Below are 23,743 nucleotides of genomic sequence, written 5' to 3'. Positions count from 1 at the left end.
GCTGGAGGTGGTAGAGCAAAATTTTAAATTTTCCTGGCAGCTACATAAAGTCTTTGTTTTTATTTTTAGTTTATTTATATATTTATTTTTGACTGCTCCTGCAGAGCAGGGCTACTCCACAGGGATTGTGCTGAGAGTAGTCTATAAATTCTTAAAGCAGTTTATCAGTATCTATTAAAAGCCTTAAAAATGTTTATTCCCTTTAACCGAATAATTCCACTGTGGTCAGTCTATTTGAAGAAAATAATCCTAAGCATAGATAATATTGACAAAGATTTAGCACAGCATTCCTCATAATGGCAAGGAACTGGAAACAACCTTGGAAATAAGTAAAAGACGACAGAGTGAAGTCCCATCATATATGTATGTATCTTATACAACAAAGTCCACTGTGCTTACAGGTGAGGAAAAGAAAGGAAGGGAATTAAAATAGTGTGAGTATATCAAAGCATGTGGCCTGCAGCCAGCCTGAGATAGGAGACTGGATGCTTCTCCTTAGGTCAGACTCAGTGTCCTGTGTCTCTTAATGGGTGTTTCAGGGCTGAATGCAACTCAGGGTTGAAGATGAGAGGCTTTTGTCCCTAGCCTCCAAATGTCAGCTGGCCACTGTCCCTCATCTAGTGCTCAACCTTGGAAACCCTTTTTCTCTGTGTCTCTTTTTTAAGAAATTTAATAAATTATTATTTTCTGTTTGAAATATTCAACAATTTAGGCTGGGTGCAGTGGCTCACACCTGTAATCCCAGCACTTTGGGAGGCCAAAAGAGGGTAGATCACCTGAGGTCAGGAGTTCGAGACCAGCCTGATCAACATAGTGAAACCACGTCTCTACTAAAAATACAAAACTTAGCCAGGCGTGGTGGTGCGTGCCTGTAATCCCAGCTACTCGGGAGGCTGAGGCAGGAGAATCGCTTGAACCCGGGAGGCAGAGGTTGCAGTGAGCCAAGATCGTGCCATTGCACTCCAGCCTGGGCAACAGAGTGAGACTCTGTCTCAAAAGAAAAAAAAAAAGGAAATATTCAACAGTTTAATATTTTGCTTAAATCTCTTTATAGACTGTATCGTAAACTTTTCATTTTTATTTTATTTATTTTTTTTTTTTTTGAGACGGAGTCTTGCTCTGTTGCCCAGGCTGGAGTGCAGTGGCCGGATCTCAGCTCACTGCAAGCTCCGCCTCCCGGGTCTACGACATTCTCCTGCCTCAGCCTCCCGAGTAGCTGGGACTACAGGCGCCCGCCACCTCGCCCGGCTAGTTTTTTGTATTTTTTTAGTAGAGACAGGGTTTCACCGTGTTAGCCAGGCTGGTCTCGATCTCCTGACCTCGTGATCCGCCCATCTCGGCCTCCCAAAGTGCTGGGATTACAGGCTTGAGCCACCGCGCCCGGCCTCGTTTTTATTTTTAAAAATCTTTTCCTCTTTTTTCTTTTTTGTTATTTTCTCCAAAACATGAAAGATTATTGATACCATAAACTTTTATAATTTTCACCATAGAAATTTATATACTCACATATATATAAGATTTTTAGTTATTTTTCAGTTATTTTTAGTTATTTTCAGTTCTTTTTATGATACAGTAACCTTATATGTCCACTTAATAAAATACTATATGGCTATTCACAGTGATAGCTGTGCAGATTATGTAGCAGAATAAAAAAGTTTATGGCTATAGTGGTAAGTGAAAAACATAAGATACATAGTTATAATAACAAGGTAGAAAAATGCATAGAAACAAAAAGATTGGAAGAAAGAAAAATTAGCTTTTAGGTGCCATTTACCAATTGTTGGGCATCTTTTTTTTTTTTTTAATGATTTATTGTTGGGCATCTTTTAGCCCAGGTATCAAAGTATAAAATTGACCAAGGACTTAATGTACATCCTATATATATATATATATATATTTTTTTTTTTTAATCATTTTCTACACAGATGCTTCTGCACACCTGTCCGTGATTTGCCCCTCCTTCCCACTTGATAACTGTGTGGCTCACAGAATTCTTTGACCATAGTGATTGAACTTCAGAGTGAAGAAGTCCAGTTGCTTGTCAGTACCTTAGTAGTATTACCAGAATACCCAGTTTTTGCTAGGGTATCGTATGATGCAGGAGGGCAGTTACTAGTAACGTTTCTTAGGTAAATTCTTTGAGAGAGACAAGTTAGAGAATTCCCTTTGGAGATTGATTAAATTCAAGCTTAGAAAAGTAGAAGAAACAGACTTTATTACCCCTGTTAAGAGTTCTCTGAGCTAATCAGTCTGGTTAACAAGTTATAGAGATATGCTAGAGGGAAGGTCTCTTGAAGTCCAGGGTAGAGTTGTGGACCAAGTTGGGAGCAGCCACCGAGGTCAGTCTGGGAAGGTAAGTTCAACAGCTAGGCCAGTTCATTGCCTGCTAGAGATGTGGTTGAGGATCACCATCCACGTTAACAGGGTGCATTTCAAGAAAGTGAAAGTGCCACTTTGAACTGCTGCTCTTTGACACGTGTCAAAGTTCAGGAGAAGGGACATGCCGTGCGTAGGACATGGGGAAGATAGCAGTTGTACCAAGAATGAGTGGAAGAGGAAGGGGAGAAGGAAACCTTGACTGTTCCCCCCGGTGAGAAAGCGGAATTAGGTCATTGATACTTGGCTGGATCCGCCAGGCCCTTACTGATCCTTTGCCCTTCAACAGGTGACCCTGCCCTTAGCATGAGCCACTGGATGTTCCATCAGCAGGCCCTGCAGGAGTACATCCTGATGTGCTGCCAGTGCCCTGCAGGGGGGCTTCTGGATAAACCTGGCAAGTGAGTGCTTTCTCTCTGGGGAGGGAAGAGGGGGGAGGAGAGAGCAGAGGGGCGTGCACCTCAGGCCTACTCAGAGCCAGACCTCAAGAGCAGAGATGTCACCCTTAGCACCTGCGTAGTGCTAGGTTGTATGGGGAAAAGCACCCAGTTGGGAGCAGCCCTCGAGGCCATTGATCCTGGCACATCCAGCTGCCCATCTTGTCCCCCAGCTTGCATGCAACCACCTCCCCCAGACAGGGAAACAGATTGCTGGGTAGATAACTCTTCTTCTTTAAAACAAACAAACAAACAAACAAAAACTGATCTAAATAGAATAGGAATAGAATAGGAATAGAATAGGAGACAGGATTTTAAAACCCCTGAGTGTTGTAAACAGAGACTGTAATCATGACAACTATGTTAGAGTGGATTAAATAATTAAGCTCAAATCTGAGGTGGCTTATGTGTTATAAAAGAAAAAGGGAAATAAAATAAGTCCTCTAACCTTTGTTCCCCACCCTCTGTCTCCCCTGACCCCAACACACGTCCTGCTGCTCTTGGTGTCCAGGGGAAGGCCTGGTCCAGCAATTTATCAGGAAGAATGTGGCCCATGTCTAGATATTTAGGTATTTTTCTAGAGAAGTGTATCAGTTTATCACTAGTACTGCCCCTGGAGAGCCCCTTCCAGAAGACAGTTGGAGAGACTGACTGTAAAATTACAGTTTCCTTTAACCCTTAATAGTTTAAGGTAAAAAAGAAAAAAAAATTACAGTTCCCGCTGCTGGGCAGGGCTGGAGGATGGGGCTTTTATTTTATTGTATCTTACTTTTTTGAGACAGGGTCTCCCTCTGTCACCCAGGCTGGAGTGCACTGGCACAATCACGGCTCACTGCAGCCTTCACCTCTTGGGCTCAAGTAATCCTCCTGCTTCAGCCTCCCAAGTAACTGCAATTACAGGCATCTGCCACCACACCTAGCTAATTTTTAATCTTTTGTAGAGACGGGGGTCTCCCTATGTTGCCCAAGCTGGTTTTGAACTTCTGGCCTCAGACTCTTCTCTTGCCTCAGCCTCCTACGTGCTGGGATTATGGGTGTGAGCCACTGTGCTCAGCCTGTGGGTCTTTAAATAACACTTCTGGGAAAACCATGCCTCCTCTAGCCACATGGAGGACGGGGGGGACATGTGATAGCACAGTGGTCTCTGAATTGGTGTGGCTGCACCCGTAGATGTGTGCGGAGCAGAGGAGTGCCTGCTCAGAGCTGCCTGTCCTTACAGGTCGCGTGATTTCTACCACACCTGCTACTGCCTGAGCGGCCTGTCCATAGCCCAGCACTTCGGCAGCGGAGCCATGTTGCATGATGTGGTCCTGGGTGTGCCCGAAAACGCTCTGGTAAGGCGGGTGCAGGGCTTCACACCCCTTCTCCACAGGGACCTCGAGGACAGAAGGCTTTCCAAGTGAGCAGAACTGGCTGTGTTTCCTGTGTGGACAGGCGGAAGCTTGTGGTCCCTGTGCCCTTCGAGCTGTGCGGCCGTTAGTGAGGATGTGACCGCAGAGGAGACGCACCTCTGGGCAAGCTCAGGGTTCTGGATGGGCGGTCTGATCTGTCACAGAGCTGTTGTGCCTTTATCCCGGGGCTGAGGACCTAGCCCACCGCTGGTATTAGCTTCCCCTCAAGGAGGCCGCAGTCACGTGTCACTCTGAGGCTGTGAGTCGCAGCAGGCTTACGATAGCACTGCAGCCGCGCAGCACTGCCTGCCGCATCTCCCCCAGAGGCTCAGCTTAGATGCCTTCTCTTCAGAGAATGAGATCCCCAGAACGCTCTGCCTCAGCACCTTGTTCATATTCTTTGTGATACTTTACTCAGTTGGTGGTGTGTTGTTTAATGTGTGTTTGTCTGTTTTCCTCAAAAAACAATAGCCCTGTGAGGGCAGGATGCTCACTGCTGCAGCCAGCTGAGGACAACGTGGAGGTGCTCTGAGCCTAGACGTGAGCCTGAGACATGAATCCAATGGAGACTGTCCCCAGTGACCAAATCACAGGGCCCGTGCAGACTGTCCTGAATGTGTGTGTGCAGTTCCCTACTCTTACTAAGCCCTACTTCCACCGGTGTAAACATGGCCTGCTGCTCCCATTTAGGTCACTGCCTTATTTTCTCATCTGTGTCGTTTTAACCTTCCCTTTTTGTTTCTTTCAAAAAAATTTTTTTTTTGTGAGACAAAGTCTCACTCTGTCACCCAGGCTGGAGTGCAGTGGTATGATCTTCGCTCACTGCAACCTCCGCCTCCCGGGCTCAAGCAATTCTTGTGCCTCAGCCTCCTGAGTAGCTGGGATTACAGGCGTGCACCACCACACCCAGCTAATTTTTATATTTTTAGTAGAGATGGGGTTTCCCAATGTTGGGCAGGCTGGTCTCAAACTCCTGACCTCAAGTGATCCGCCCGCCTCAGCCTCCCAAGGTGCCGGGATTACATGTGTGAGCCACCACGCCTGGCTCCGTCTTTGTTTCTTTTAACTGGGAAACATTTCAAATGGAAGAAACACAAATGGCTAATAGATAGTTGAAAAGATGCTCAACCTCGTCCTTAATCAGAAAAACAGCCACCCAGCTTTTCCAGGCCCTAATTATTTTCCCCATTTGCCTCTTATATAGTCCTCTTCCAATTTTTTTTCCTCTCTCCTTCTCCAGAGGTAACCCTGTCCCAAATTTGACATGTATCATGCCTGTGGATGTTTTTGTACTATTGCTACATACATATGTATCTATAAGCAATATATAGTTGTTTATAAGCAATATAACAGTTGCTTGCATGTTTTCAAACTTTTTGTAATGGTACCTACTATACCTGTTATTCTGCATTGCTTTTTCCACTGACCATTGTTATTTTTGAGGTTTATCTGTGTTCACATGTGTTGCTCCAGTTTATTTATTTTAACTATTGTATGATACTCACTTGTATAAATGTACCCCAGTGTAGTTCTCTGTTCTTCTGCTAGTTATCAATTTTTTGCTATTACAGTGTTGTAGTGAATGTTCTGGTATCTGTCTCATTGGGTTCATGTGTTAGAATGTCTCCAGGAGGGGACCTGCTGGGTTGAAGGGGACACACATTGTCATCTTTGATAGATATCTCTCAACTGCTCCCTAGCATGGTTGTGTAAGATGAACCGATCCATAGTCAGACCTTTTCCTTTTTGCCATTTGATGGATGTGAAATGGTATTTGTTTGTGCATTTTCCTGATTACTAGAGAGGTTGAAAATCTTTTCAAATGTTCGTTGGCCATTTGTGTTGTCTTCTGTGCTTGTTTTCTTACTGATGGATAGCTTCAGTTGTTTTCCCTTAAGTATTTGTAGTTCTTTGTATATTTTTGATATTAATCTTTTGTCAGTTACATGTGTGTAGTGAATATCTTCTAGCTTGTGACTTGTCTTTTCATTTTGTGACTCTGATTTCTATTGCTATAAAAGAATACCTGAGACTAGATAATATATAAAGAAGAGGTTTATTTAGCTGATGGTTCTATAGGCTGAAAAGTTCAAGGGCATGGCTCTGGCTTCTGGCAAGGGTTGTGCTGCATTATAATATGTGGAAGTCAAAGGGGAAGCCAACCCATGCAAAGAGAGGAGAGCCTGAGGACACCCTGGCTTTGTAACAGCCTACCCTTGCAGGAACTAATCCATTCCCTCAAGGACTAATCCAGACTCCCCAGAGCAAGAGTGAGAGCTCACTCACTACTGCAAGAACAGTGCCAAGGCACTCCTGAGGGATCCACCCCTCGAACCCCAGCACATTCCATAAACCCCACCTCCCAACATCGCCACCTTGGGGATCAGATTTCAACATTAATTTTTGTGGGGACAAATAAACCACATCAAAACCATAGCACTTTGTTTTTAGTGTTTTTTTGTTAAATAGAAGATGTTAGGCCAGATATGGGGGTTTTCACCTGTAAACCTAGCACTTTGGGAGGCTGAGGTGGGAGAATCGCTCGAGCCCAGGTAGTCAAGGCTACAGTGAGCTCTGTTTGCACCACTGCACTCCAGTCTGGGAGATGGAGTGAGACCCTGCCCCCAGCACCCCTTCCCCACAAAAATATTTTAATATTTTAATTTTGAAGTGGTCAAATCTGTTTGTCTTTTCTGTTGTTCAGGGGTTTGTTTTGGGGGGAGGGTAGGTGAGGATTTACTTAAGAAATCTACCATTTTTGAGGGAAGCAGACAAAAGGAGGCGCTATGAAGGGAATGAACAAGGCACTGCAGCAAGTCATTAAGTGTAACCTCTAAATAGTCTAAAGCTTGCCTTTTTAATCTAGATTTTTAATTCTCTTGGATTTGGTTTCTGTGTACAGCGAGGCTTGGATATAATGTTATCTTTTTTCCATATGGATAACCAGCACCATGTACTGAAGTCTACAGCCTTTCCTGCTGATGTGTATGTCATGTGTGCCACACCCTCAAGTTTCCATACATGAAGGGGCCCTGTTTCTGGACCCTCTATTCTGTTCCTTTGGTCTGTTTGCCTATCTGCACTCTTTTAAGCAAGTCTGAAAACAGGTAGGCAAGTCCTGTCTGCCTTGTTGTTTTTCTTCAAAATTGCCTTGGCTATTCTTTGCCTTTTGCATTTTCCTGTGAATTGTAGGATCAACTTGTCAAGTTCTAATGGGATTTTTATTGGAATTGCACTACATTTTAGATTAATAGGAGAGAAGCAACTTGTTTTTTTTTTTTTTCTTCCTGTCTTCCCAGGAGTAGAAAGAGAACTGACTTCTTTTCAATATTTAGGCTTCCATTTATGAACATAATTTTTCTTTTATTTAATGTCTTTCAATGGTTTTTAATAATTTTTTCCATAAAGGACTAGCATTTTTTTTTTTTGAGTCTAATTTACAGTTTTTATGTCTCTTGTGACTGGAATCTTTTTTATTTTCAATTTTGTAACTGTTTGTTACTAGTGTATAGAAATACTAATAATATTTATAAATCTTGTATCCAGCTACCTTGTTGAACTCTCTTAATAGTTTTAAGTTTGTCTAAGTTTCCGTTTTATTTTTCTTGCCTTGTATTGTTGGCTAATATCGCCACATAGTCCTGGCTAAAGGTAATAGAGGGCATTCCTGCCTTGCTCCTGATTATAATGGGAAGGCTTTTTATAATCTGACCATTAAGCATGATAGGGTTAACTGTAGGGTTGTGATAGTTACATTATATCAAGTTAGTGATATTTGCTTCTATTCCTGATTTGCTAGGTTGTTTTTGTTAGATTCAGTCATAAGGTAGTGTTAAATTTTATTGAATGCTTTCTCCGCATCTGATTTTTGTTCTTTAATATGATATGTTTCATTAATGTTCTGATGTTAAGCCTTATATTCCCAGGATAAGCCCTTCTTGGTCATAGTAGAGACAGTGTGTCTGTGTCTGTGTGTTTTGTTCAGTATACTGCTGGATTCAGTTTGCCAGTATGTTTGCATAGTACTTTTATTTAGGATTTTTTTGCATGTGCATTCATAAGAAAGATTGATATAAAATTGTATTGTATTGTCCTTTTCCAGTGTTTCAGGATAATATCATAGCCTCATAAAATTAGATGGGTAGCTTCCTGCTCCTCTTACCTTTTTTCATTTTCTTTTCTTTTTCAGAGACGTGATCTCACTCTGTCACTCATGCTGGAGTGCAGTGATGTGATCATAGCTCACTGCAGCCTGGAACTCCTGGGCTTAAGCTATCCTTCTGTCTTAGCCTCCCAAGTAGCAGGGACTACAGGTGCACACCACCAGAACCTGCTAGTTTTTAAATTTTTGTAGAGACAGGGTTTTGCTATGTTGCCTAGTCTGGTCTTGAACTCTTGGCCTCAAGCTATCCTACCTCAGCCATACAAAGTGCTGGGATTATAGGTGTGAGCCATTGCACCTGGCCCCCCACTGGCCCCCCTTTTTTTTTTCAGTCTCTTAAAAAGTTTGTATAGGTCAGAGACTATCCGTTTCTTTTTAGGTTTGATAATACTTGCCTGAGAAACCATCTAGGTCTAGTATCTTTTAGGGGATGTGGGGGTGGCAGAATAAGCAATTGTTGTTCTTAATTTCTTCATGTAGGCCTTTAAAAATTCCTTAAGTCAATTTTGACAGTTTTTCTGGCTTTTAAAAATTACTGCTTATCTGAATTTTTGTATGTTTTAGCATGAGGTTGCTCATAGTATTCTCTCAAAATTTTTAAAATCTCTCCTGCAGTTGTGTCCCCTTCTTCATTCTCCCACAGTGGGAGAATCCTGATTATTGGCCTAAGATTATGCCCCGTGTCAAATCTAAAATTTTTTTTGGGTTTCTGTGATGTACTAGAATAACATCATGGAGTTTAAATATGACCTAACAGCCTTACTACATAATAGGGTTGTGGTCCTTTTTTCTTTTATTATTTTTTTTTGAGATGGAGTCTTGCTCTGTTGTCCAGGCTAGAGTGCAGTGATGCAATCTTGGCTCACTGCAACCTCTGCCTCCCAGGTTCAAACGATTCTCCTGCCTCAGCCTTCCAAGTAGCTGGGATTACAGGCACCCACCATCATGCCCGGCTAATTTTTGTATTTTTATAGAGACGGGGTTTCACCATCTTGGCCAGGCTGGTCTTGGACTCCAGACCTCAGGTGATCCATCCACCTCAGCCTCCCAAAATGCTGGGATTACAGGCATGAGCCACCGCATCCAGCCCCTTTTTTCTTGATTATAAATGTAAATACATGTTTATTATTTTAATAATTGGGATACATAAAATACAAATAAGAAAATTAAAAACAATCATATCACTGTTAATCTTTTGGTATGGGTACGATTTTTGCCATTTATATATATCACAGGTACAAATACACTTTTAAAAAAGTTTGAGGCTGGGCATTGGCTCACACCTGTAACCCCAGCACCTTGGGAGGCTGATGCTGGTGGATCACTGAGGTCAGGAGTTCGAGACCAGCCTAGCTAATATGGTGAAACCCTGTCTCTACTAAAAATACAAAAATTACCCGGGTGTGGTGGCTCATACCTGTAATCCCAGTTACTCAGGAGGCTAAGGCAGGAGAATCTCTTGAACCCAGGAGGCAGAGGTTGCAGTAAACTGAGATCACATCATTGCACTCCAGCCTGGGCAACAGAGCAAGACTCTGTCTCAAAAAAAAAAAAAAAAAAAGTTTGAGATAGTATTGCACATACTGTTTTCTCACATATGTTGTAAGCATTTGCCTATATCATTAAATATTTAAATGCATGTTTATAATGGCTGTATATTACCCTGTGTCCCATGGACTAGATAGTTTTAGCAAATATACCATTTTTGAACCTTTGGGCTTTGTGTGATAAATCTTTGTGTGTATCTCTGATTCCTTATACTAAATTCTTAGAAGTGCCTTTCATGGAGCAAAGGATGTGTTACGTTTTCAAGGACCACCGGGGTGATTAACTGGCACCTTTTCTTCTCTTTGCAGCAGCCCACTCACCCAGTGTACAACATTGGACCAGACAAGGTGATCCAGGCCACTACATACTTTCTGCAGAAGCCAGTCCCGGGTTTTGAGGAGCTTAAGGATGAGACATCGGCAGAGCCTGCAACTGACTAGAGGACCTGGGTCCCTGCAGCTCTGTGCCCACCCATCTCCCCAGACAAGGTTTATACGTTTCGATACATACTGCATTCTGTGCTACACAAGCCTTAGCCTCAGTGGAGCTGTGGTTCTCTTTGTCCTTTCTTGTCAAACAAAACCAGTGGCTCTGGGTTTGGAGAACACAGTGGCTGGTTTTAAAAATTCTTTCCACACCTGTCAAACCAAAAATCTATCAGCCCAGCTGGTGTGGTTGGTGAACAGTGCACGCCAGGAGGAAGCAGCCCCTCCTCACCAGCTCTCCAGCCAGGACGATCACATAGAGATGAATGGCATCTGAGTATTATGACATCCAGAGCCACTGCTGACTCCCACTTGCACGCCACCATTCAGTCACCAGACTGGGTGCCCTCCCATGGGCGGAATAAGTCTGCTCCATGCCAAGCCTGGGCTTTTGAGTCCCACCAAGATGAGTTCTCTGGAAGACTGTGGTGGGGTTGCACCAGGAGGTGCCTCTGCCTCTCGACTCACACCCTGGTCATTTGCAAGGGAAACGAGCTGGAGGTGGGGGGAGAAAGATCTCCTTCAGTTGGGAGCCCCTCCGCTTCAACACTGGAGAACTGAGCCTTGCATCTCTCCAGGGTCCAAGGCCACGCTTGGTGCACTGGCAAGACTTGCTTCAGCCCCAGGTGTGGTGAGTTAGACCTGGGAAACCAATTATGAGTGGAAAATGAACCTCTAGTTCAACTGTGCCAGAGGAAGCAGCCCTCCAGTGCCCCCCCGCCTCACTCCTCCCCATCATGTACCATGCAAACCCCCTCTGATGGCCTCAAGGCAGTGCCTGCAGGCCGAGGCCCTTCTGGGGGTTTCTATCTTTCTTCCACCAGACTCCAAGCCCACTCTCCTCCAAGACTGTGCTGTCTTTTCTTACCCAGAGTATTAACACTACTAAGTCTTTCACCTTAATTTATGACTCAGGATTTATTCACGTCCTGCCCACTCTAGGCTCACAGGAATAAAATCAAGTGCTAGACACGCTGGCTGCCACTAAGGCACTAGCTCTGGAGCTGGTGGTGGCAGCGGGGGGTGCCGCCCAGCGTGCTGGGTCCTGGCAGTGCCTCTGCTGTGCTGCACATTGAGCCCTTTCTCAGTCCGTGGAGTGTCGAGTTGGGCCATCTGTCCACTGACCTGGCCTTCATGTAAGCAGCTGTGGGCTGCGGGCAGACAGGAGCTCAGAGATGCAGCATGAGGCTCTTAGAAAAACTTGGCCATTTGCTGCCTCTAATTCCTTTTGCTTTGACATATTGGGCTATGTATTACCTCCTTGAAATAATAAAAGAATAACATTTTCTATGATGTCTCTTATTTGTGATCTGTACCAAGAAAGTGCCCAATGGTAGGAGCTATTGAAGGTTGCTCAGGGATCATCAGTCTCCTGTGCGCAGGATTCCAGACTGTCTGTATTGGTGGTGACAGAGGAATGACCGAGTTCCGTCCTCACATGCTGTCTCCTCCAGTAGAGGAAGCTGTGGGCCTAACAGAGAGTGGGAAGAGTTGTTTTCCAAGCTCCCTGGGGTAATTCGGTGTGCTATGCCCCAGCCCTCCACACACTGCACTTCACGGTCTGTCTCTGACAGACAGCAAGGACTGAGCCCTAGCCCCAGAGCAGGCTGACTCAGCAAGGGTGGGTGGATGTCTGGCCAGAGGCAGGGGCTGTCCCAGGGACAGGCTGGAACTCTGTGGCCACTTGGCTTTCCCTTCCTCTGGTGAGAGCCCCTCTCCCATGGGAGGCCAAGAACATGGATGTCCTGTGGCCTGACCCTCTTGGAGGGGAAAGACGATGGTGTCCCTAGAGGACACCCAAATCCATGTAAATAAGCCAAATGCGCATCCAGGAATGTAATTCCTGCCCCGTGTGCTATTTTTGCCCTGTTAACAAAGGTTTGCGCTGCAAGGCAACATATTGAAATGCATCCTTTCCATCACTATAACAAAAGGCAAAATCCTCTCAGCACCAGGAGCCTCAAGGTATTGTGAGATTAATTGCAGTAATAATTAGTGTGGTTAACAGAAAGGACTGCTTCAGTCTGAACTGGCTTTTTACCAAGAGGGAGGGATCTGACTTGGGCCCTGAAGGGTAGGTAAAGTTACTCTGGGTAGAAAAGAGAAAGGGTTATTTCAGGAGAGTTTACACTGGCATATCCATGAGACATCCTTTTCCGGAGGGTTTCCTGACAGCTCTCAAGGTAGGTCCTAGAGATTTGTTTATTCATTCATTTGAGATAGGATCTTGCTCAAATGCACCCAAGTTGGAGTGAGCTGGATGCTCACTGCAGCCTCGACCTCCCGGGCTCAGAAGAGCCTCCTGCCTTAGCCTCCCAAGTAGCTAGGACCACAGGTGCACACCACCACAGCCAGCTAATTTTGGTATTTTTTGTAGAAATGGGGTTTCACCATGTTGCCCAAGCTGGTCTCAAACTCCTGGGCTCAAGCGATCCTTCCGCCTCAGCCTCCCAAAGTGCTGAGATTACAGGTGTGAGCCACCGCACCTTTGGAGAGATTTATCATGTGAATCCTTGAGTAGAAGACATTTATGTAGCATTCAAGGTGGATTACCCCAAATAACGACTTTCTCCCATCAATAAACACAAAACTAATATAGATCTCTATATCCAGGTGGGCTCCAGTTTCACCCTTAGATCCACTTTGAACACCAGATATGTTGGGAAGCCTGCCAGACCCTACAGGGAGCAGAGCATAAAGAGAACCTCATGGATAATCAGGGGAAACACCCCTGAGATAACAATACCAGTAAACAATGGTTCCAAACTGCTCTCCCTTCATGGTATTACTGAGCATTCTTCCATATCTTTCATGACTGGGATGCTTTTCATGTAATATTAGTGTCAAGTGACAAATAGTAAGGATTGGACCAAGCATTCTAGTCGCCCACATGCACGGCTTGGTGGCATTTACTGCCCTTGAATAGGGAGGAGAGTATAATAAGACACCGTTGCAACTGGTAGAAAACTTGACCCAAACTGGCTTTTAAAGCAGAGGCAATCTGTGGACTCTGAAACTGCAGAATCCAGGAATTAGGCTGGCCCTATTAGGTTCCTCACCCTCCCTCCATCTCTCTACATTAACCTCAATCTCAGGCTCTCCATGGGGTTGTAAAATGGCAGCACCAACAGCTCTAGACCCTACCTCCTCTTGGGGTCAGGTTCAGCAGACAGGCACACCTGGTGCTGCCCCAGCCTTCCTTCCCAGCGAGTATCATTGTGTTTCACTGGCTTTAATCAAACCAAGTGCCTTTCCAAGAAGCAGTCCGGTGGCTTGGAGAATACAGTGCACCAATTGGCCGACATCTTGGTCACATGCCTCTCCCATGAGAGGGAAATGAGGCTTCATAGTTTTTGGGAAAGGGGAAGGAACAATGCCCCAAATGCAAATTAGGATTGTTGCCAAAGGGGTAAATGGATGCTATAGAGGCAAATGGCCATTGCTCTCAAACAGTGGATTATGACTGGGATAGAAGCCTATAGGGACACTGTTGGCATCCATGCCACTCCTCCCCGCCTGTAGCAGCCAAAAGGTTTGCCTGGGCTTGATGCCCTCCTACCTCCAGGCCCAGGCCCCGATTGGCTAACCCAATCATTTTCATTTATCCCTCTTTGCCCCAGTAATTTGTTCAGGTTGGGAGTAACTCACGCCTAAGCCAGTCGGCATGACTTGTCCTTGCCCCAGTGATCAATTCAGAACATAAGCATGTGACCTAAAACAGTCTAAAGAGAGAGACGTCATGGACACTATGACAGGGGGAAAGCAGCTCTTTCCTCTTAGGGGATGGTAGAATGTGTGGCCTGGGCCTCCTATAACCATTTTTCTACCTAGAAGAAAATCAGCATGAGAAGCCAGCACACGCACATGCTCTGAGACTGAGAAATATGGCCCTGATCACATGGCTCCTGAGGCCCATGTGGCCTCTGAATTTTCAGTTATATGAGCCAATGTGAGTTGGACTTACTATTACCTGCAACTGAAAGCAACCTAATACAGTCATGTCACTTAATGACGAGGATACGCCCTGAGAAAAGCAGTCAGGTGATCTTGTTGTTGTGTGATCATGGAGTGCGCTTACACAGACCTAGATGGCCCAGCCTACCGCACACCTAGGCTAGATGGGGTAGCCTGTTCCTCCTAAGCTACAAACCTGTGCAACTTGTCACCGTGCTGGATACTGTAGGCAACTGGAACACAGTGGTATTTGTAAATCTAAACATGGAAAAGGTACAGTAAAAATATAGTATTATGATCTCACGGGACCACTGTCATACATGCACTGTTGTTGACCAAAACATTATGTGGCATGACTATATACAAAACTCTACTACCAATTAGCCCCAAGACCAAGGCTTTACCTGCTGCTTAAGAAAGTGCTGACCACTCTTGCCTCATCTACCCAAACAATAACCCCTAAGACAGTCCCTCCTGGTCTACCGCCTCTCATTTGATCCTTGACTAACCTTGTAAGGTGGGTGAAGCAGGTGTATTATCTGCCTTTTACAACTGGAGAAACAGGTCGGAGAGCTTAAGTGAATCACCCAAGGTTTCCCAGCTGTCAAGTGGTGGTGCCTGAGCCTGAGCCCAGATCTGCTGCCTCCAAAACCCATGCCCTTCTACCACCTCAGGCCTCTGAAGGAAGGTGAGAGGTCTCGGGGAACAGGGGGCACTGGTGAAACATGCTTGGTTTACCTCTAGGCTGGATGACTGAGGCCCTGAATGCCAGCTTCCATCTGTCACTAAGTCAGGGATGGTGACAGCAAATAGCAGGGCAGGCCCCTCACCCTTCTAGTGAGGTCTCCACTTGCCGCCAAGTGTGTGGCATAGAGTGATGTTTGCTGCACCAGGGGCATGCCACGCCAGTACAGAGTGTGATGCTATGTGGCTCAGTGAGGCTGTGGAGTCCGTCTTCCCGGGAGCTGACCACAGCCTAACAGCAGCCAGCTTTCTCCAACCTCTACCAGGTTCCTGTGCACCCTCTCACTTTCCTGCAGTAACCCTCCTTGCCTCTGCTTTCCACCAGCTGGGGAACTGGGGCCAGATGGCCTCTTGCTCCTCCCTCCTGCTTCTCTGGCACATCCAAGAACAAAATCAGGCAGGGCAGGGACAGGGCACTCGTCATTGGTCCAGCTTAATGGAAACTTTCTCTTACCCCCTGCTCCCCCTGAAGAAATACAGCGCTTACAAAATAACAGTAAGAATAATGCATGGCCGGGCGTGGTGGCTCACGCCTGTAATCCCAACACTTTGGGAGGCTGCGGTGGGCAGATCACCTAAGGTCGGGAGTTCACGACCAGCCTGACCAACATGGAGAAACCCTATCTCTACTAAAAATACAAAATTAGCTGGGCGTGGTGGCAGATGCCTGTAATCCCAGCTTCTCAGGAGGCTTAGAGGCTTAGGCAGGACAATCACTTGAACCTGGGAGGTGGAGGTTGCGGTGAGCTGAGATTGCACCCTTGCACTCCAGGCTGGGCAACAAGAGCGAAATTGCGTCTCCAAAAAAAAAAGAATAATGTATTTTTTAGGTCAGGTGTGGTGGCTCGTGCCTATAATCCCAACACTTTGGGAGGCCGACGCTGGAAGATCACTTGAACTCAGGAGTTTGAGACCAGCCTGAGCAACATAGCCAGACTCTGTATCTACAAAAATTAAAAAAAAAAAAAAAAAAAAAAATAGTCGGATGTGGTGGCACACACCTGTGCTCACAGCTACTTGGGAGGCTAAAATGGGGGGTCACTTGAGCTTGAGAAGTTAAGGCTGCCATGAGCCATGATTATACCACTGTACTCCAGGCTGGGTGACAGAGCAAGACCCTGTCTTTAAAAAAAAAAAAAAAAAAAAGCATTTTAAAAAATAAACATTTTAGAATAGTTTGAGATTGACAGAAAAATTGCAAAGATAGTACACAGAGCTCCCACAGACCCATTAGTCAGTTTTCCCTATTGTTAACATCTTCCACTAACAGGTGGCATTTATCATAATGGATGAACCAATTTTGATACATTACTAATAAAAGTCCATACCTTATTTGAATTCCCCTAGTTTTTACCTAATGGCCTTTTTCTGTCCCAAGATCCCAGCCAGAACACTACATTTCACTGAGTTGTCATGTCTCATGTCTCCTTAGACTCCTCTTGGTTTTGACAGTTTCTCATTCTTTCCTTGTTTTTGATGATTTTGACAGTTTTGAAAAGTATGGCCAGGTATTCTGTAGACCATCCCTCAGGTGGGATTTGTTTGATGTTATCCTTATGACTAGATGGGGTTATGTTTTTTGTTATTGTTTTTTCAAGAGACAGTGTCTTGCTCTGTTGCCCAGGCTAGAGTACAGTGGATCATGGCTCACTGCAGCCTCAACCTCCTGGGCTCAAGCAATCCTCCTGGTCAGCTTCCTGAGTAGCTGGGACCACAGGCACACACCACCATGTACAGCTTTTTTTTTTTTTTCTAGTAGAGGCAGGCTCTTGCTATGTTGCCCAGGCTGGTCTTGAACTGCTAGACTTAAGCGATCCTCCTCCCTTAGCCACCCAAAGTGCTATGATTACAGGCATAAGCCACCGTGCCACGGCCATGCATAAGTTTTTCTGGAGGAAGGCCACAGAGGTAAAGTACCACTCTCATTACACATCAAGGGTACATGCTATCAACCTGCTTCATCATGCTTATGCTGGTGTTACCCTTCATTGCCTAGCTGAGGTAGTGTTTGTCAGGTTCCTCCATAAGATTACTTTTTCTCCCTTTCCTGAATGTATCCTTTACAAGGTAGTTACTATATGCAGTCCATGCTTAAGAAGTGGGGAGGTGGCTCATGCCTGTAATCCCAGCACTTTGGTAGGCCGAGGCAGGTGCATCACTTGAGGTCAGGAGTTCGAGACCAGCCTGGCCAAGATGATGAAACCCCATAGCTACTAAAAATACAAAAATTAGCCGGGCGTGGTGGCACACAACTGTAATCTCAGCTACTCAAGAAGCTGAGGCAGGAGAATCGCTTGAACCTGGGAGGCAGAGGTTACAGTGAGCTGAGATCGTGCCACTGCACTCCAGCCTGGGTGACAGCACAAGACTCCATCTCAAAAAAACAAAAGAAGTGGGGAGTTATGCTCCACATCCTTGAAGGCAGAGCAAATACATAAACTACCTGGAATTCTACATGGGAATACATGGGAGATGTTTATTCTCAATTTATTCAATCATTTCTTTATATCACTATGGACTCATAAATATTTATACTTCATATTATGTTCCAGTGCTACATTTATGTTGTTACTCAAACTGTTGCAGTTTTGCCTTTGGGAGCTTTCTCAGTTGGCTCCTTTGTCTCTCTAACATACCCCACACTTTCTTACTTTCAGTAATAGTGCATTTTTATTATCCCTTTGCTTTCATTGAGTACTGCATGTTGATAGTTGTTCACACTATGTAATGGGTACATTTAGGTTCAGTATACTATTCTCTCAACCCTTGATCACATTAGTCTTTCCATAAGTACTGCATGTTGGTTACCCTGAGTGTGAGACTTCATTGCCACCTTCCGTACCTGGGCTGATGGGACAAAGGAGGCAAGGGGAGCCTGGGCCCTCAGCTACTGGACCAGGGCAGGGCTCAATGTCACAGCTCTGTCAAGGGGGAAGGGCTGCAAGGGCACTGCTCCCAGGTGTGCTGAATGGAGAGGTAAGCCAGGTAAGGAAGATGCAGATGGTGATGGTGATGACAGAAGTGCTGGGTGTCCATGTTCCTTGCTAGGCTCCACTCTCCGAAGCAGTGGCTGCCATGTGCCTGGATACCAAGGGATCAGTGAAAGTGGAATAGGAATGGTGACCCAACCTGTGCACAGCAGGCGGCTCTGGCCCACCCTCCCTTCACCAACAGCCTTCCCCAGCCTCTCTGGACAGCTAGATGGGGAGCCCAAGGCTGGGCTCTTGTGGGCAGGACAGAAGGAGAGCCCATCAAGAGCTTGAGAAGCAATCACCTGGCAGTCCTGCCCTTCCCATAGTGCCAAACCACTCTCACTGAGGGCCCATCTCCTGAACTCCTCTGGCACTCGGAGCCCAGACATGCCCATTTGTGCTAAATGCCTAAGTCTCATCTCTAACTAAGCTTCAAGGCAAGGCCCAGCCTTTATAAGCTGCCTAGATTGCCCCAGTAGCCAGCACAGTGCTGGGCTGAGGCTATGTGCTGTTCAAATACCTGAGGGTTGAACTCATGCAGAGGTAACCCTGGAACCGCCCTATCAAGGGCACAGAGATGAAGGTACATCACGAGGCTGGAGTCCACTGGCACACGCACATCTGCATGTGCCAGGCACAGTGCTAGGGGCCCAGTAGCAAGTGCACAGACCAGCCACTGACCCTGTGGGGGCTCCCAGTTGGAAATACCTGCGCACCACCACTGTGCACAAAGGGCCCTGGATGGGAAACAGGGTCCCTCCTTCCTCCCCAAAATCTCCTACAGCCTTGCTGCAGTAGGTATTCGCTGTGGACATGACATTCCTCCTCTCAGTTGGCTGGTTTTGCTGTGGCCTTTTGGCCCAAAGCCGTTGGCCACTGTCCTTTAGCCCAAGATCTGCCCCTGCCACCCCAGAGCTGTTGATGGCACCGGCAGATAGGAAACAATGAAGCTCTCAAGCACTGTGCATGGGAGCCATGGGCTGCCAGGCTGCCAGCTGGACACTGGATGAGTGACCGGGGGTGCATGCCCAGTGGGTTATTGTTTGAATCAGACTTTGCACGGCTCATTCCATACTCTTGGGTTCCTGCAGAAGTAGGCTTCTGGAGAGAAGACCCACCTCCCTCTATCGGCCTACAGGCTGTCAGGCTTGTTTTTCTTGACAGGAGGCTTAATCCTTCACCATGTTCAGCACTGGAGTGGAAGGTTTGGGTTCAGATTTCTTAATATTGGATCCTTGATTCTTTTTCTTCTTCTTCTCTAGCCTTTAATTTACTGGAAAAAATTAATAGCAGAGACCGTGCTACATAATTTTGCCCAGAGCAGGCTGTGGGTATACAAGAGCCCCACCCTGCAAAGGACATCAGAGGAAAACAATCCTAAATGGGGCCTGGCAGTCACAACAGGCCTGCTGGGGCAGCTGGCATCTAGTACAGGGCACAGGAGGGGACCTGCTCGGCTGGTTGTGAATTGTCCAAGGCCACCTGCTCGGCATTCTTCTAGACACACCCATCCTGCTGGGTGTGCTGTGTGCATGCGTGCACGTGGGACCCAGAGTGAGCTAGAGCATGAGGGCCCCTCGGCCCAGTCATGAGGCTCATCTGCCCCACCTCACCCACCAGGCAGATTCTGCTCAAGGGGTCCCTGAAGGGGAAGGCTGAAAAGCGATGCCTTGCCCACGGTCATAACCAGCCCTGGGCAAGAAACACAGGGCAGGCACAGGATGCGCTTGCAGTATCTGCACCTGGCACAGCGCCTGCCACCCAGCACTGCAGAAACACAAACTGAAACTGGAATGAAGAACAGCACAAAGTCACCAGTATGTTAATGGTTAATGGCTCTGAGCCAGCCAGCAAGGGTATATTTCATTCCCCAACTCCATTTTTTTTCTCCAAAAGGCAACAGATTTGTGGTCTTGCCCAAGTTCTTTCAGAAAACATACAAATTTTTACTGCCTTTTAGCATTGAACATACATTTACCTCTCCTTTCAAGGATTTTAATACACTAAACTCTTATTACATCAGAGAAAAGGAGAGTTTTTTCACTCCACTTTTTTTTTTTTTTTTTTTGAGAGGGAGTCTTGCTGTGTCACCTAGGCTGGAGTGTAGTGGCGTGATCTTGGCTCAATGCAACCTTCGCCTTCTGGGTTCAATGGATTCTCCTGCCTCAGCCTCCTGAGTAGCTGGGACCACAGGTGTGTGCCACCAGGCTCAGCTAATTTTTTTGTATTTTTAGTAGAGACGGGGTTTCACCACATTGACCAGGCTCATCTCAAACTCCTGACCTCAAATGATCCACCTGCCTTGGCCTCCCAAAGTGCTGGTATTACAGGCGTGAGACACCACGCCCAGCCTCACTCCACATTTTAACAAAACTCAAAAATGGCTGCACTGCCCAGGACATCTGATGGCAGATAGACTTAAGATTTGACAGTATTTATTGAGTATTAAATGCCAGGAACAATTCATGTGCTTTTCACACTCCTTTAAGCCTCACAATGGCACTTGGTGCTATTATTGTCCTCACATTATGGCTCAGGAAGCCAGAGCAATGTAACCCCAAAGTTAAGGGTTGTAGCTGGCATGGCAGTCCAGACAGGCGGGCTCAGAGCCCCTAGCCCTATCCGCGCTGGCAGTCATTCTGAAGCTCCTTGGGCTCCTTCCCCACACCGACCCCAGTAAAACACCAAGAAATGACAACACTTACCAGCAGGGTGATGAGGGTTTGCCAGGAGAGCCTCCAAAACCCATGCACAGGCCTGCCTGGTGCGGTCACCCAGTCCTAACTATAGTTAGGCCTGGCTTAGCCAAATTGGTTTTCTCCCTGAGGAAGTTAACTAGAAAATATGTTATTCCCTTCCCAAGGAAACTCTGGGGATGTATGAGTTAGCTGCTGCCTGAGTAGACCCCAGGCACTGAAGGAAATTCTCTGACTATTCGCTATCTAGCAGTGTAGACATTGGCAAACTCTTTTTTCCTACCTGGGTTTCCTCTTCAGGCTAGAAAAACAGTTTTGAAGAAAGGAATGCTCTAGTTTCATGTTCCCAGAGGCTTTTGAGAATGCAGCCTGGTGACCAGGCCTGAGAGAGAGCCTTGCTCTGGCTGGATTATAAAACCTGCCTGGGGACCAGAGGCCAGCCAAGGCATGCTACAGAAATGAGTGCTTGGGGCTTCTAAAGGGGGTGGTGGAGGCAGCCCTCAGCTTTCTTCCTTCTTAAGTTTAATAACTTGGTAGCTCAGCCAGCCCCCTAGAGCATCGGAGCCCTACTGGGAGCACGCAGACTCATGAAGGCAGCTCTAAGGGTTGAATTATAACAAGCCCACCTCCCCCACCTTCATCCTGACCTCAGAGCCACTTCGCTAATTCAGCTCAGCTGTGCCTAACTTCCCCAACAGTGTCCTTTTGGTTCCCCGGGTTATATTACTTTCGGGAGTCAAACCTGAGTGACTCAAGCACCACCTGAAAGAGCTTGTTAAACTGACTGGTGGGCCAATGCACACTTTAGATCAGAGGAGTTAGAGCCCAGGAATCCTTTTAACAAGCAGCCCTGGGCATGATCCAAGGATCCCACTTTGAGTAACACCACATGGGGCTTCTGAGCAGTTCTGCCTGGGCCTCCAATAGGGTCCAAAGCTGAGTGATGCCACTGAATCGTGGTGGGAGGGAACGGGCAGAGCTTCGCTCGTGTTGACACCAGATCTGATTAATGTACCCACAGGGGCCGCTTCAGTCTTGAAGAGTTTGTCAGTCCAGTCCTGGCGTCACCTTGCTCTCTTTACTCACTGTGCCTGGTAAGGATGGGGCACATCTCTGAGGAGTGGGAAGCATTTGTGATACACCGAGAAGTCAACCCTTACTCACTTTAGGGAAGGTGTCCAGGAGCTGGCTTTTTCCACCTTGCTGAGTCAGCCCTGCTCACATGTTTTGTGTAGATAATGGCAGCAGAGGCACCTCAGTGCTTGCTTGGTCCTGAGGTCAAGCACATTATAAGCATTATCTCATTTAATCCTCATAACCATCTCGTGAGGCTAGTGCTATTATTATCCTCATTTTATAGATAAAGATGCTGAGGCTGGGAGAAGTAACACAGCCGCCGAGTGGCAGAGACAGGACTGTGAACCCAGCCAGTCTGCTTTCAGAGGCCAAGCATAAAACACACATGATATTATCAGAAACAGAATTCTGCTTACTTCAGTCCCAGTTCAGGGCTCTGGCTCCCGTCGTCTACTCAGTCTCGTTTTTTAAACGTCTCAGCTAAGATGACAGCTCTGTGAGCTTAGGTTCTTTACCTAAGAAGTTGTCGACGTTTTACAATGGGGTTAGCATATCAAGAACTTTAAAAACTGGGCCATTTTAAATACGCTTGCACTTGGGGCAACTGTAAAGGTAGGGAAATAGCAAGCTTAACAGACCCCTCAGTGAAGCCACCTGCCACAGTGACCAAGCAAATCTACAGCTTATCTGGCTTTGTGCAAGTGACTGTCCAGAGTAATGTAAAAAAAAATAAACCAGAGATTACAATTACTGTGAGAGAGTAAGCTATGGTCAGACTTTGGTATCCTGAGGGAATACTCACACTCACTTCCTAGACACACATTCCAGAAAGAGCTTTGGCTGTGACTTTGACTTGTCCCTTTCAGCTGAGCAGTCTCCAGGCGGAGCTCCCCTGCCCTGTGTTCCTGTCCAGGAAGCTGCTTCCAGTGGTACCTCCACCCCATGCCAAAGTCCACTCACCATGCCAATCAGGTGGTTCGGATTTTCCAGCCACCTAGCCACTGTGCCCCTTGTCTTCTAACTGGTTTACTGAAATCTAGAGAAGCCTAAGCTCAATCCTTTGTCTAGGCAATACACTGGAGCCAGGGACTGGCTCTCAGGGACACCACCTGTCCCCATGCTGGCTTGACTGCCCCTTCCTGTTTGCTATCTCCCTACTGGGTGCCAGCTTCACATAACTTCCATCTCTGCATCAACACGGCTTCACCCACAGCTCGCTTCTAACACCAATACTAAGCAAATCAACTGTATACTTAAGCCCAGATATACAAGGAGATATAGTTAAGGGCAATGAAAAAGAGGAAAGCATGTTAACCTTGAGGGCTTTAGGCAATAACCTGATTCTCATTTCCATTTCTTCCTTATTACAGTCTCTTTCCTCTTCCTTGAAAAGAAGTACCTTTAATAAACAGGATCTTGCTTTCCCAACATTATTCTTTTCCTTAATGTAATCATGGCCTTTGGAGGCTTGATCATGTTTCAAATTGCCTCTTATAGAGACATGACCCATCTGCCCCAGCTCCCATTAAACAAAAAAAGATATTATGGATTTGACATACAATTGATAAGAGCCACAGTGCTCTCCACCATTCTAAAGATAGTGACAAATCCAAGAAATGATTTGACTTGACTTCATCTCTGGGTCTAGGAACAGCAGTATTTCCTGTCAGCGAGACAGGAAAACCAAGGCTGAGCTGTGTTCTGGCCATAATTCCTTTTTCTTCCAAGGTCAAACCAGTTCAGTTTGGTGTTGGGTCCCAGTCTGAATAGAGCAACTCGGTGCAGTTGGAGCCTTCTTGACTTCCAGTCCTTGGCAGCTCTGCTGCCTCCTCTTAATAAACTGGAACTGTCTAGAAACTGAAAGGTCCTGGAGAACAGCCACCTCTGAACTGGGCACTCAT

The 23,743-nt window shown here is 46.2% G+C and overlaps 1 protein-coding gene across 2 annotated transcripts in view; it reads left to right on the top strand.

Moving 5' to 3' along the window:
• Positions 1 to 11,689, top strand: part of LOC105473706 (farnesyltransferase, CAAX box, subunit beta) — a 77,162-nt gene extending 65,473 nt beyond the window's left edge. For both annotated transcript variants that reach the window (XM_011727659.2, XM_011727660.3), the window contains exons 10-12: positions 2,666 to 2,777; positions 4,033 to 4,147; positions 10,223 to 11,689. In XM_011727659.2, the coding sequence (XP_011725961.1) occupies positions 2,666 to 2,777; positions 4,033 to 4,147; positions 10,223 to 10,354 (359 nt within the window). In that variant the 3' untranslated portion in view covers positions 10,355 to 11,689. The remainder of the gene's footprint in view (positions 1 to 2,665; positions 2,778 to 4,032; positions 4,148 to 10,222) is intronic.
• Positions 11,690 to 23,743: the final 12,054 nt, after the last annotated feature.

The sequence above is a fragment of the Macaca nemestrina genome, chromosome 7 (assembly GCF_043159975.1).
Source record: "Macaca nemestrina isolate mMacNem1 chromosome 7, mMacNem.hap1, whole genome shotgun sequence".
NCBI lineage: Eukaryota > Metazoa > Chordata > Mammalia > Primates > Cercopithecidae > Macaca > Macaca nemestrina.
The sequence above is the reverse complement of the archived record's forward strand: the minus strand, read 5'-3'. Positions and strand labels throughout refer to the sequence as shown.